Genomic DNA, 16,203 nt, shown 5'->3' on the forward strand with positions numbered 1-16,203 from the left:
TTGAGAGACAGGCTGGAGTTAGGGACACATTTTGTGATTAAAGTGGAAATTTCGGCTTAAATCTTGAAATATCTGCTTTAATCTCGTAGTTTATTTTACATTTAAAGTAGACTGTAGTAAATGTCATATTAAACCCGACCCAGTTGTTAATCTCTACATGCTTCTGGGGCTTCCTCCTGACCTGACAGCAGCGGCGAGCAGCAATCACCACACAGAACATTAAATTTACAATATTCTAGCTCTCTGCACATGTAGAATACTTACATTTATACTTAATATCACTTTCATTATGAAATGCATTAAAGTATGTGTTACATTTTATAGATAAATCGTTAACTTTATTTAAATAATGAATACTATTAATAATTACTACACACAGTGGCAGAGTGGTAACACTGCTGCCTCGCAGTAAGGAGTCACATCTCTTGTGTTCCCTCCCTGGAGTTTGCATGTTTTCCTGGCGAGTTTCCAGTGTTTTCTGGTTTCCTTCCAAAAACATGCAGGTTTAGGGATTTGGTGATGCTAAAATGACGCTAGTGTATGTATGTGTGTGCTTGTAATCTCCTTACCATGAGATGATTCCCCATCCAGGGATTGTTTCTGCCTCATGCCCAATGCTTACTGGAATGGGCACACCCCTGGATTGATGGATGTTTCAGGCAATTCACAGCACAAGGAAGCTGAACCGGTTCTCACAGTGACGATATGTTGCACTACCACCTGGTGGAATCTTCCAGATTTACACACACACACACACACACACACACACACACACAAGTATAAACAGCAAACGTTTGCGTAGCAGTAGCATCCATGGGAGCATGCATCGCGTGAAGCATAAACCCGGCCTTACTCGTTCATCCCGACATTCATCTCTAGCTCCTAGGTTTTTCTGACATTAAGATAGAGATTGTTTTTCGGCACCATTGTTTGGGGAAGGTAAATCTGTCCTCTGTAGAGAAATGGCCTATGTCAAGCACAAAATGAAGCAAGTATGCGTTGATAGATACTTGTACCAGGTTACCTTTTCTGTAAATTTGTGGATTGTGCGTTGCTTACAAATACATAAACTCTCCATTCACAGCATAGAGCACCGCTCTACCGAAACCCTTAAACTGCATTCACACTGGAATTTCCTTTAACAATTTCCGAAAAATACTTAACTTAATCAAAATGTCCATGACAAAAGAATAACCAAAGTTTCCTAATGTTTAGTAAAATTTAAATCTAAAACATGCAGTTATTTTGCAAGTTGGAAACAGACTACCTTCTGATAAATGCAAAAACAAGGAGATATCAAGAAAACATTTTTGTACGGATAGACTGTGCGACATATCACATATACTGTGCATGAGCTTTTTGTGTAGAAAAGCAGGGTAAAACCGCTACAGAATTCAGAAATTGTTAACTGGTATGAATGCAAAAGTAAATGAAAATAAAAACACAAGAGATTCCAAAACACAAGTTAATCTTTCCACATGGAGATATAAAAAGTAAAAAAAAAAGTAGTGTTCCCTAGAAATGGTTACAGGAATGACCAAGGTGCATTAAAATACATAGATAGGATTGTTTTGTACTACTTAACATGGTGAAGTAGAACTGTAAACACAGTGTTTGCACTAAAGAGCACCTTAAAATGGTACATGCTATTGAATGAGCCATATAAAACCGAAGACTTATTAAAAACAGTACAGTTAAAATCCAAAGCATTACAATTAAAGATCACCAAACCCATTTTCACAAAAGGACAATGGGAAGCAAGATTTACATTTACTTTTGATCTTAGAAATTATAGCTGTATTTTGTCTTTTTATTTAAAATATGCTCATCATTCTTTACAGTTTTTCTCTGTATCATTACAGTCCTCGTTGATAAGCAGCCAAAAAAAAATCAATACTTCCAATTTTTGAACATCATAATAAGCTCCATTATTAGGTTTCACTCAAAAAAGCTAAAAGAATAAACCAAATAGCCAACTGTCAAGATTAGTATAAAAATAAAAATGTGCCAGCCGTCAATTTCACCAACAGCAGTTCATCTGCGCAACACAAAAATGTACACAACATATATTCAGTATCAATGGTTTTCTAAAGTGAGACTAGTTAAGTGCGCCATTCTTTGATCACTGTGTAATTAGAGCTTACCTAAAACCATCGTCATATACTGCTCCTCAACCCCTGCTTCCAGGAGTAGAGGAGGAACATATGTAATTCCAGCTGCCACGCATATCTCCAGGCCACAGGTCAAGAAATTTAGCAAGACAAGATGCCACTGCAAATTGCTCTGAAGCATATTTAGAATGTTCTTTCCCTGGCAGCTCCTACTGGGAATTCTGACTGCCATATGGTATTTTCAGAGCTCTTGTGCTCTCTGTCCAAAACATTAATAAAGGAGGGGCTTCTACCAGTGATCCTGATGACTTCATCTTCAAAAGTTGCATGCTGATCCTGGAGGGAAAAAAGAAAAATAATGAAAGAGATACTTCATGTCTCCAATACCTTAGACTTAACCTTCAAATGTAAAGTACTTTCCTCAGCTGCAACAGGGAAGAGCTTGGTAACATTTAAGGACTTTGAAGATATGTAGGTACTCTTATCAATAAGCAAATGTTAAAATCAACAGCTGTATACTTTTTCATTCAAAAGAGGATATGAAAACAAAGCCACAAAAAATAAAACAGTAATTCTGATTTGGATAAAGAGCTAAGCTATGGCAGAATGCACTTAAATCAAGACAGCTTATGGTTTCAGCTTCTGTGTAATTTACTTAATTATGTGAATGGCAAATGAACCTTTGGCATTCAGTGGTTTAGTTGGAACAATAAGAATTCATCCAAATCTTTTTTCATCAAATGAAAAACAGCATCAATGATAACTTTTGTAAGCTGAGAAGTGTGGCACTATATTTACCATCAGTTACGATTGTTTCATTTGATTTTTTTTGAAGATTTTTCCCTTCTTTTCTTTATTCTTTATGCAATGTATTATTCTTCTCCAGACCTACATGAAGTAGGCATAATTCATGCTAAGCATTCTTACATCAAGTAAAGCTATAAACAGCATAACAATAAATATATATGCATGTGCCGAGACTGAATTGGCCTGGCATAACTAGGGGCGAGTATATGTGTGTGGGGTCAAGTGTACCTTGTAATAGATGGGTCAGCTTGTCCAGGATTCTTTCCTGCCTTTTAACTGCTGCCACTGGGCTTGGCCTCAGTTCCCCCAACTGGAATAAGTAAGTTCAGAATGTGGATTATTATTACTTTATCCATATGCCTTTACCAAAAAGACAAGTAATAAAAACAAGGCACAATAAAGTTAAGTCTGTGCTTGACATGATAGTGGCAAAGTTAATATTGAATTGATAACAACAATAGTGAACATAAACACTGTTATTTTGTCACACTTGAAATTAATTTTAAATATGTATAAGTAGAAAGAGTGTACAAATGTCGGCAAAGTGATTTTGGAATAGGTTTTAACCTCCTTGGTGTTAACCCAAAGTGTTACTCGGGTTCAGAATTCAATGTAATTACAGTTAAGCCCAAGTCAGAATCAAGGTAACATGTAAATGGTCCACTTTTCAGAGTTAAGCCTGAGTAACTCTCAGGACAGCCTTTTGCTGCCATCTAGCAAATAAAGTAACATTATGCTGCAAATCATTGTTAATATTTCTATTCATTTTGCCACTCTAAGGTAACTCAATATTCATGAGTAGGGAGGAGCCCCAACACAATGGTGTGTAAACAAGAAGCTGTAAAGCCAATTTTAGAATAAGCCAAAAAATCAACTATTAGTTGAATCAAGCGATAGTGATGACAATGTGAATTGTCATCAGATGTTAAGATATAGTGAAACCGATGCATACGGCACTGTATGACTATTAAATGTCTAGTGAATTCCATCGCTTGAAGGTTCACTGTGGAGCAAGTAGGTGCATGACAAAAAGACAAAAATTTATTGAGATCAAATGGAAAAACAACAAAGATTTTAGCCCCCTAAGCACTGCTTACAATGCAGCAACTGTTAATGCTTGAGTCAGGGGATATGTGAAAGTCGCTAATCCTTGTGATATGGTAGCCTACAATAACACAAGGGATATATCGATTATGAGGTTTGGGCGCTGTCATTATACCATTTCATGCTTAAGCAACAGAAAAGTGTGCAAAGACACATGCTAGTACTGTTCCCAGTTGCAACATTGAGCTGTGTATTGGTGATAGTTTTACAATGTGTCATATGAAGGACTAAATGTGCGTCAGCACAGCAGTGGGGTCTCTCTCTCTCTCTCTCTCTCTCATATAACAAGGAACACATCTGAGGTAATCGTCTCAATATCAAAATCTCTTAATGCAAGAAATTTATTTTTAAAAAGGTCTTTAAAATGGCAATCTGGTCCCAGTTTTCTTAGTTTGAGACAGTGTTCGGTTTGCTAGCTGTTGGAATAGTCTTTTCTTTAATCCCGAGCAGAAAATGTCTCTTAAATAGCCTAGCATCCCTGTCAACTGCGAAGTCTGCCTTCTGGCATCCTGGCAGAAGACTGCATAATTGCACTAAGACTGAATTGTATCATCTATAGCTGTTCTTGGGTATCTAGTACATTACCTGGGATTACTCTCCTGTGGCCTCTGGCCTCTCTTAGGGTCTTCCAAAGCCCTGCTAGTTTTACCCTCTTCTGCCTGCACACCCATTGTACACTAAATAGCATCAAAACTGCAGCCTATTTTAGGCAAACTGGGGCTAGATGTGGACCATTCATTGCCTGAACTGTGAGTTTGCTACCAATGGCAATGACAATAGCCACGTTGGTGTTACAGAACCACAATGGGGTTAGATTTCCTAACAGAACAGGAGCTCTCACCCCTGTAGCTGGCAGCAGAGTGCATTAGACTATACAGGCCCCTGCTAGATATTCAATTATACAAACCTCAGAAAAAATGCCTGGCGTTTTAAGAAAGAAGTGGAATTCAGGATTGCAGGGGAACCTGGGAAAGTTCAAGGAAACAGCCCTCTTGTGGCTCTGGGTCTACCTGCATTCATGTAACCTTCAGTTTGTTAAGGAGCCATGTCATCTTTCACTTTCTAACCCCAGCTTCTTAGCTGCAGGCAACAGATCCCACCCTAAGTTAACATCTTATGGTCTGGGGAAATATTTCCAGCTAGTTCTTTAAAACTTTTTTTTTTTTTTTTTTAACACTTTTAAGTAATCTTATACACAAATGATCACCAGAATAAGTCTTAAACAAGTTTAACTGGGCAATAACGATGAAATGGAGAATAGGTTCAACCCAGGAAAATTATAATTTAATGTTAGGATGTCCTCTTGACTGTAGCTATGAATTAATGGATTAAATAGAATTAGAATAAAGAAAACAAACACTATGAAGAGGTTTCTCTTAGTTTAAACAGTAACTGTTAGTCTTTTCATTTTGTCTTATTATTAGAAGTCTCTTTTCATTTTCTAAACCTACTTTTCCTATAAGCTCAACACCTACTTCAGCTATTTGTCTGTCTCAGAGGAAAACACAAAAAACCACATCTCTAACATCTTAAAAGGTATGGCTCATCAGAGATTCTAAATCCATTGTTCCTGCTTTGCTTCCTAGGTATGACTCCCTGAGACTCCAAGTTAGAGTAAAGAAGGTGGATGGATGGAATTGCAAAATGTAGCTGCATTTGTAAAGAGTTTCCTAAATAGTTCAACTGCAGATATGGCATTCCAGCAGCTGTATGACTTGCACGGAAAACAACCCTCCATAATCCAAGAGTCTTTGCTTCAAAGATTTTTGTGAAACTGAATGCAAACAGTTCACACAAAATAAGGAAAAGTTTTTTTTTTTTTTTTAATGCAGGTAAAAAAAGAAGTGTTTTGTCTATGATATTTTGAAGAATCTAGGTTACATTTCTTAGGGTATCGCATTCACTGCACATATGTACATTAGTACGTAATGGTCAAAAACTTATGTCCTTAATGCCTATCTAATAGTTTGTTTCTTTCTAGCCATCTAACTTCAGTCGAAGGGTTATTCTTTTGACACACAAAGTTAACATTAAGAACATTCCATTACATTTTACTTAAATGGGGTGGAACTGAATAAGTAATCATCATTATTGTAAAGGTACATTACACATTCATGGTCAAACTAGGTAAACACTAAGGTTTACCATTAACATTAAGCATTTGGCTCTTACAACAATCACTATATGGAATTAACAAATAATTACACTGCTGTCTTCCACCAACCGCTTTCTCCTGGTGCAACAGTTTTACACCCATACCACAGTTTTCATACGTTATCATATCACTCATTACCAATAATTGCTTGATAACAAAAAGATGCACAAAAATGAGAAAAGGCTCTGGTTGTGAATTCTTATTTTGGTTTGTTCCTGTTAACAGATAATACCCAGCAAAGACACTGCACTGCCAAGACTGCTGCAGAGAAGTAAAGAATGAACAGATTAAATTCCACTGACTGCTTGACTCTCTTGGGTAGACAAAGATACTGGTCTCGCCTGACATACTCTATACAGTAATAGCATGTAACATTTAGAAGCACCACTTAGTTAATCCTGTGACTCATACAGTCACTAAATATCTTACACATATTGCATTATGGATGTTTAATTTCATACTTTAGTAAAGAAAATAATGTATTACATTTATAGAGTGGCATACTCTGTCACACCTTCTATCTCATAGATACAGTATATCGAGTGGACCCAGTGTTGGGCTGGCACCTATCCAATGATTGTTCCTGCCTTACACCAGATGCCACCGAGACAAGCTCTGAACTGGATTATGCAGGTTCAGTAAATGGATAAACTGGAAAAGTTATATTAAAAAAAAAAGAAAATTTCAACAACTAGTTTTAAAAGATATCAAATATGCATAGAAAATGTTAGGGAGAAGCAGATATAGTTCAGGATATTTTTTCATGTAGAACAATTTTGTATTGGGGTATACTTAGGGTGGAGTGGTGACTCTGAGGCTAAGGATCTGTGCTGGTATCCAGAAGGTTGCCGGTTCAAATCCCCATCACTGCCAAAAGAGATCCTACTCTGCTGGGCCCTTGAGCAAGGCCCTTAACCTGCAATTGCTCCAGGGGTGCTGTTGAATGGCTGACCCTGCGCTCGGACCCCAAGATGTATGCGAAAACTAACAAATTCCTAATACAAGAAACTGTATAAGGCAAAATAAAGAACAAATATATATATATATATATATATATATATATATATATATATATATATATATATATATATATATATATATATATATATATATATATATATATATATATATATATATATATATATATATATATATATATATATATATATATATAAAACACTTTACCTATACATAGATAGGTGGTCAAATTTGTTGGTACCCTTACACAAAAAAGAAGAAACCACAATTGTCTCTGAAATAACCTGAAACTGACAAATGTCATTCGTACCACCATCATTATTTATTCCATATTTAGCAACAATCTGACTTTGCTTTAGAGTAGAGGTGTCCAACTCCAGTCCTGGTGGGCCATAGTGGCTGCAGGTTTTCATTCTAATCATCTTCTTAATTTGCCATCTTCTTCTTCTTAGTGTGCAGAATTGTGTTCTCTTTGCCATAGTTTTTAACTGACATGACTCAGACCCCTTAAGTATTTCTTTTTCCTTAATGAGTAGCCAAACAATAAAGAGACACAAAACAACCTGCCACATGACCAGCTAACCTGAAAATAAAGAAAGGCGAAGGTCTCGGTCATGTTAGTCTGCTCAGGTCACCAAAACATCTTGATGGTGGTCTTAGAAAGAATAGAAAATCAACAGTCTGCTGTGGCAGAATGAGAGCAGCAACAAGTATGATATTCAATAACGGCTTTAATTAACAGCAAGAATTGGCTTCTCATTAAGAAACTGGTTGGAGTGAAATTGGCTGGAGTTTGATGTTCCAGTTTAGCTGGTCATCTTTTGGTTTGTTTCACATCTCACTTCTGTTTGGCTGCCATCTAATGAAAAAATGAATCAATTCAGAGGAATGACTTGTTAAAAACAGGGCTATTAAAATGAAGGGAAAAGGTGTTAATTAGCAGTTAAAACTGCTCACTGATTAGGAAAAGGGTTAGACTGAAAACCCATATGCAGATGGCATAGTGTTTTGGGTCACTGCGACTGAGGTGGAACTTTCTGACACTGGGCAGTAAATTTTACTCCAGAATATCTCAATAGTCTTCAAGACTCTGCACAGACTCAAGGCACCCAAAACATAACAATCCTTTTCAAGGTTTCACAATAGGTATGGTGTTCTTTTTCTTGAAAGCTTAATTTTTTCATCTGTGACACAATGCTGATGCAACTTGCCAAAAGGTCCAGTTTTGTCTCATGTGTTGAAAGGACACTGTCCTAGAAGCATCGCGACTTGTCAATATACAGTACATATTAGCCAATTGCAATCTGGCTTTTCTATATTTTTCTTTCAACAGTGTAGTCTTACTAGGTCTTCTTCCATTGAGCCCACTTTTACTTAAAAAGCAACAGATAATGTGAACAGACCCTTATGGACCTTATCCTTGGTGTTCAGTTTGTATTTCTTTGTAAGCTGTTCTTGGCTTTTTGTCTGCCATTCTCATTATTCTTCTACCCATTCTGGGGTCGATTTTCCTTCTTCAACCACACCCAGGGAGGTTGTCTACAATCCCATGGACCTTACACTTTGTATTAATATATTTAACTTGTCACAGGAACATTAAGCTGCTTGGAGATGAGTCTTCTAGCCTTAAACATGCTTGTCTGTAATTTTGTTTGTGATCTCCTCATACAACTCTCACCTTTGTGTTCTCTGGTCCACGTTCAGTGTGGGACACATGATGATACCAAACATTTTCTACATTTAAATTGGTTGTGTGACCAATTGTATGACTGGAGACATGTGTGATGCTATTAAAGAAAATAGCTACTTTGGGGAGAAAAAAATATATAACTGTTATCCACTAATTTATGATCTTTTCCAGGGGTACCAACAAATGCACCAAGGCCACTTTAGAATATCTTTGTAGAATATGCAGTATTTTATCTCTTTCCACACTTGCTTTGCTTTACTGAATAACTTCTCAAAGGCATGAAGGTATACATGGGACAATCGTTTTTATTTAATCACAGTTCAGGAGGCATACAGCACTGTTTCAATGTAAGGGTATCAACAAATTTGACCATGTCTGTATGCTCCAATACACTGTGTGAACAATTATTAAGCAAGTTGGATTTTTGAGGATTCATTTTAATGTGGAACAAATACAGTGCTATCAGTCAATCCAAAATGTTAATAAACCTGTAACTTGAATGTTTTACAAAGGAAATGTGAGTGTGGATATTCTCGGGGGAATACATACGTGTGCACAATTATTAGGCAACTATTAGTGTGCATAATAATTATGCAAATAAAGGAAAAAAACAATTTTTCCATCTCACTTGTTTGTTTTCATCTGTTAAAGTGAGAATAACAAACAACTCTAAAATTTACAAATAAAATTTCTAACATTTCAAAATAAATAAATAAATATCAGTGACCAATACTGCCATCCTTCTTTTCAATAACAGTCATAAGCCTTCCATTCATGGAGTCTGTCAGTTTCTTGATCTGTTGTCAACTTTTTGTGCAGCAGCAACCACAGTCTCTCCCAGACACTGTTCAGAGAGGTATTCTCTTTTCCTTCCCTGTAAATCTGCCGTTTAAGAAGGGCTTTATGTCAGGTGAGGAAGGGGGGGCGTGTCATTTTTCTTTTATCTTTAAGGCCTTTACTGGCTAGCCATGCAGTGGAGTACTTCGATGCATGTGATGGAGCATTGTCCTGCATAAAAATCATGGTCTTCTAGAAAAATGCACTCTGTTTCTTTTACCACTGCTTGAATAATGTGTCTGTCTTCTAAAAACTGGCAGTAGGTTTGGGAGTTGATTTTGAGTCCACCTTAAACCTGAAAATGTCCAACTAGCTCATCTTTAATAATACCAGACCATACCAGTACCTCACCTTCATCTTACTGGTGTCTGAATCGAAGTGAAGCTCTGTGCCCATTACTGATCCAGCCATGGGCCCATCCATCAAGAGTCATTCTCATCAGTCCATAAAACCATTGAAAAAATCTGGCTTCAGATATTTCTTGGCCCAGTCCTGACATTTCAAATTATGTGTCTTGTTCAATGGTGGTTGGGTTTCAGCCTACCTTACCATGGCCATGTGTCTGAGCACTGAATACTTTATACTTCTGGGCACTCCATATAGGTTGCAGTTCTGAAATATGACAGCACTGGAGGATAATAGGTTCCTGGTAACTTCACATTTGATTCTTCTCAAATCTTTGGCAGTTAACTTGTGTCCCACCCAGTTTCTTGTGGCTCTGTTGACGATTTGCAACAAAATGTTTGATGGTTCTGTGATCACGACCCCAATATCTGAGCAATTTCAAGAGTGCTGCATCCCCTTGAAAGACTTTTTATAAATTTTTGACCTTTTAGTGTCAGTTAAATCTTTTTTGGCCCATTTTGCTAGAGGAAAACAAGCTGCCTACTAATTCTGCACACCTTGATATAGAGTGTTGACCTCCTTAGGCCACACCCCCCCTCATTGCACAAATACACATCACCTGATATGCTTAAATCCAATAACTATTCAAGTTTGTACAGCTTAGAGTCAGAATACATAAATAAAAATGATGATATGGTCAAAATACTCACTTGCCCAATAATTGTGCACACTGTGTATAGCTTGAAATGTAATCCCCTTTTTGGGACCTATCTAATAGAATAATAAATGAACCTTTATCAGCCGAAAAGCAATTCCTTGGTATCATTTAAATACTACAAAAAGTGCAAGATGACAAATTGGACAGCCAATGACATTTTTTTCCCTATGGTCTTAAAAATTCAAACTTTTAAAGTTAGCAGTACAGTATTAACCAGCTCACCTATCACTGACCTCACAGTATTGTGTGCAGACTCAAGTGAAGGTAAAAGTCCTTCTGCCAGGCACGGCTCATTTTAGCAAGCTAAAGCTCATAAGTAGCTATTTTATATTACAAAAATGCTAACACAAAGAAGGAAATACCAGCATTCCAGCAGCAACTTTTCATCAGACCCTTCAAATGCTGCCAATATGGCAGGGTAACATTGTTTCATAAACAACCTAGTAAATGCTGGTAGCAGAGTTTGTTAAGTCAGACAGATGTGAAAAGATCTATTTATAGTAATTAAAACAAACACACTCTTGTTAATGAGTTTTTGAATCCATTTAAAAACAGATCTGTCTGAGGAGTCTGGTAAAGGTAAAAGAAGAGATCATTTAAAAAAAAAAAAGTTACACTCACTATCAAAAAGACTAAATATGTCAAACAGATCTATTAATCCTAAGCAAATACTGTCTCCTTTTTCACCCCAGTGTAACAGATTTTACTTTTCTGAACTTAGACTTTTGCAGATGGCAAGTGCAGCCATTAAATTAAATGACATTTGTTTCTTTGGAAGAAAGCTATAGCAAATAAGATGGAAGAGGTGTTAAACGGCAAATACACCGTTTTCTATATCCATATAATCAGAGCTATGGTCTTCCGTGTAATAATAAATTGTTGGGAGAGAGTTGGATTATAAAGGCAGCTGAGAGCTAGAGAATTAGCACATTTGAATTGTGGAGTTGGAGAATAGATTTAGCAGATCAAAACAAGTCAATACTAAAATATGTTAAAATAAATAGACAGTATTACTATGAAATGAACATGAACTCATAAGAGCTCAAAGAAGCAGTTTTTGGGAGACGGACCTGGTGTGCGAATATCAATGACTTCACAAAAGTAAGACTCAACTGAACATTTAATCTTCGACAGTTGATATAGTGGTGCCATTCACTCAGAACACAAGACGTTTCAATTGAAAACATCTGCAAATGACAGCTAAAATTAAAAGATGCTGTATCTAATAGAATTACAAGTAAATGTCTAAGAATATTACTTCTTATGATTACAAATTTCCACAGCTTTTCTATTTATCAATAATAAACATTACTTTTTTCACTTTTGTGTAACCTATAAGCAGGTGCAATGTCATTTTTTGTTTTAGCCAAGTCTGTTAAGAATTAGTAAGTTTACATTTTATTAACAGAGCTTTACTCTTGGATCATCAGAATGCGGGCATATCACAGATCTAGGAAACAAATGGCAGAATTTTTTTATTTATTTATTTTTTAAATGCTACTTACCCTCTTTGAAAGGAAGCATTTAGATGTATACTTGTGAAATAAGTACTACACTTTGTGGCCCTTGATGAATCTATACAATAATGTGATCATGCTCAGTGAAAGATTTTATGAGTGGTGAAGTCCTTTAAAAGTCAAACTTCCAAAACAGCAATCTGACTGGCCACATAAGGAAACTAATCTAAACAATGGCCAAGTAAACAAAATTAAAAGACAAAAGATTGGCTGGATAATAACAAAACATATAGCTCAAGAAGCTATTCTTCTTTAGCTGATGAATCTTTATTTCATAAACAAAGTGTACTTTCTTAGCATAGTTGCATGCCACCCACAATTTCATATGCAAGCAGATGAGAACGGACATCCTGATAACAGAAACATAATATGGCATTGGACGAGGATGTTAATAACAGAAACCAGGAAAATTTTGCAAAAAACATAAAAAAAAAAATAAAAAAAAAGATTCAACTCCCAACACAAGATAAATATCAGGATTTCCCTCTTATCACTGCCCACATTTATATTCCATCCAACTTATTCTCCTGAGAGCATTGCTCATTTATGGCAAGTCTTGATATGGCTTTCATCACTTTTCTCTAATAAAGTTTCTGTGGACTTTGGATGACTAACCAGTGGCACTATGGAAGGTGTAACCAATCAATCATATCCTTGTTCCAATAGTTGCAACACCTCGTTTGCCACTCGATAAAATCTTTCATCTCATTTTCACATCCATTCTTCTGTAATGCACTTGGCATCTTCAAGTCTGGAGAATAAGGCAGGGGTGGAGCAAGGTTATTATAGTTTTGCCTTTTTATATTAGTTCTTATTACTATATTTTTTCTGACCTTACTTGGAAATTCAGTTTAGGTTTTACTTCGTGTATTTTTAGTTTTAATTTAGTTTTTATTTTACAAAGACATATATATATATATATATATAAAAATATTATATTATATTATATTATATATATATATATATCTCATGTACATGCCACAGTTTACTATTTGGTCTTGTTTTTGTGTGATAAAACCAGGTACTGAATATGAACGATTTTACAAAATTTTATAAATATTTGTGTCATTTGTGCTGAACAAATCTGCACTGACTGTTGACACGTTTTTTCCTTTTCCTTTTATTGCCCAGAATGGGGCAATTTGTCATGAAATTTAGGTGAACTTTAAGGTGTGAGGGTTTTTTACTCTAAATGTCTACAGCACACAACATATCCTGCTCCAACAACAATGTTCTTATAATGAATGCCTTCAATATTGCATTCAAAAATCTCAAATACTTGCTTGTTATTTTCTTCCAGCCATATTGATCTCTGATTCCATCTTAGTCACATTCAATTTATACACAGAATTTTTCCACCTGCAGGCTTGAAAAGATATCAAAAATTAGAAAACAGAATCTATGGTGTTCTGACAGGTGTGACCATGAAAATCATGGGGGCTTAGGAAGAACAGGGTTCTTAGGCTTGAATCAGGGTGCAGACCGTTCCTAGCTGTACTGAGGGAAACAAAGAAAAACAAGCATATAGTGTCAAAGTTAGGGGTAGTGAGCCTTGAATAGCCTATGTATAAGAATGGTAAACGCTTAATGAGCAGAGTAGGTAATCACAGTATGAACAGGCACAAAATGACAGTGGCAGCATCCAAGATCAAGAGCACTACATTATCTAAACTGGTTTATCCAGAGCAGGATCACAGGAAACCTGCAGCCTATCCCAGCAAGTTTAGATGCAAGGCAGAAAAAATCCCTGGTATGCAATATGTATGGTATGGCTGATGTTAAGAACAAAAAGAATATGATGATTTCAACTATCTATTTTGAGAGAGAGAGAGAGAGAGAAACATTGAAAAAAAATGGGGACAGATATTTTAAAACATGATTCTGCTACTGGATTATTCTCACAATATCAGGTACTTTTCAGCTGTTAATATTAACTAAAAAAGGTAAAATAATAAATATAACAAATACAAAAAACACATTTGTATGTTTAGCTTTTCACCACTTGGCAGACTCTTCGCCTACCTACTTGCAGTTCACTAGAGACATTGCCAACTCAGGAATTTTACAAGGAGGTCGGGAGTGGTCTCACCTAGACTTTCTTGTGTACTTGAATATGTGGATGGATATTTGAGGAGTAAACCACAAGACAATGATTATATTATGTACATTAAAAGAACCATCAACAACAAATCAAATCCATCCATCCATTATCCAATTATCCTATATCCTAACTACAGGGTCACGGGGGTCTGCTGGAGCCAATCCCAGCCAACACAGGGCGCAAGGCAGGAAACAAATCTCAGGCAGGGCGCCAGCCCACCGCAGACAAATCAAATCAAAATAATATTGAACAATTATTATAAAAGTAAAGTTGAATAAAAATCGGACTCCGCAGCTGCATGGAAAAAAGCAAAAAAAAAACCACGAGTATGTGTTCAGGTAAAAGTACCACTTCCGGTTGATGGATTTGGACCAAAAGTTAATACAGATCTACAATTTTGGTGGAACAACCACATGCCAAATTTCATCTATCTACTTGCATTTTTGAGTTATCGTGTTTACACACACACACATAAATAATTCCAAAAAACTGTATTTTCGGACACGGGGAGGTCTAAAACATCAAAATTCATCAAAATCTTGAGGTCAAATTTTTTTCATGATTACTATACTTTTTCTATACTTCGTGTGTGAAGTGACAGGTGAATTGCTGTCAACAAAAAGCAGGCACCTGAGAAATAAACTGAAATGTTACTCACTCATGATTTCTCTGTTCATATGGTAAAGTTTTTGTTGACCAGCACATTCCAATTTCAGGCATTTGAATTACATCTTGATATACAACAACAGCAAAGAAAGGGAGTGCATAAATCACTTTCTACTCCACATGATTTACACGCATATTCAGCTTGCTCTGTCACTGCAAATGCTGTGCGAACACCCGCCCTCCATCACCAGCCGCTGTTCACTGGATGAATGTGTGCGAGCGACTTGTGGTGGAGGACTTTCAGTTTTAGAGTTAAAAGGGTTAAAAACTAACAGCAAGAATATTCGTTCAAAAACTAAAATTACTTTTAGTAAATTATTTCAATTAGTCTTCCCAGCTACTTTAATAGTTTTGTTTAATTTTAGATTTTCATTTCAGTTTTAATTATTTTATTTCAGTTTGCGAAAATGTTTTTTTTAATAATAGCTTCAGTTTTGATTTTATTTTTCATTAACTATAATAACCTTGGTGTGGAGCCCCTTCAGTTTCACATGGCAGACTTTGCAACTTGTGTCGAGCAAGTTAGGGCATTGTCCGACTGCCACAAATAAACACAACAAACAAGAGCAATACTTACTGGTCATTTTGGCCTTTTCAGGCATGTATTCAATATGGACTACTCCCTTAACACCATAAAAATTGTGTTGTCACTTGTTCCCACTGGCTTGAACCATTCATTTCTTTGGTGTTATACAATAACCACTTTTTGAATTACTGTTTGGGCTCTGGGCCATAAGGTATATGCAATTTTTATCTGCAGTTTTAAAAACACTTCTTAAATCTCTCCCAAGTCTGAATTCATCATATCAAAACCTTGGAGTGCTGGAGGCCATAATGCTTCATCTCAGGAGTGAAATTTCTGACCTCATTCAAATTTGAATTTACAGGAAGAATGGATCCAAGTGACCAAGAGCTAAACCCTATAGTATCTACTATCTTATGTGTATTTCAATTCTCCATTACAATTTCATTCCACAGTCCAAATAACATCAACGTGCCAAAAGCTGGCCAGAAGTTGGGTCATCTTCAGGAGAAGTCATTTTGCCGTTAATCTCTTGACTGTAGCATTTGAAAGAAACTAGTCCCTGGAAGGGTTGATAAGACAAAAGAAAAATTCCAATGGTATATTGTTTTATAATTTTAAAAACTGAATGACAACAACATACTTGACTAT

General features: G+C 36.2%; 1 protein-coding gene across 3 annotated transcripts in view; it reads right to left on the reverse strand.

The window, feature by feature from the left end:
• LOC120533719 (solute carrier family 45 member 3) overlaps positions 1–16,203 on the reverse strand; it is a 75,744-nt gene that overhangs the window by 31,423 nt on the left and 28,118 nt on the right. For 2 of the 3 annotated variants that reach the window (XM_039760630.1, XM_039760631.1), the window contains one exon: positions 2,145–2,447. In XM_039760630.1, the coding sequence (XP_039616564.1) occupies positions 2,145–2,343 (199 nt within the window). In that variant the 5' untranslated portion in view covers positions 2,344–2,447. Of the gene's footprint in view, positions 1–2,144; positions 2,448–3,146; positions 3,229–16,203 lie in introns of all 3 variants that reach the window. The other variant, XM_039760633.1, reaches the window with a different exon arrangement.

Source organism: Polypterus senegalus, chromosome 8 (genome assembly GCF_016835505.1).
Source record: "Polypterus senegalus isolate Bchr_013 chromosome 8, ASM1683550v1, whole genome shotgun sequence".
Lineage (NCBI taxonomy): Eukaryota > Metazoa > Chordata > Cladistia > Polypteriformes > Polypteridae > Polypterus > Polypterus senegalus.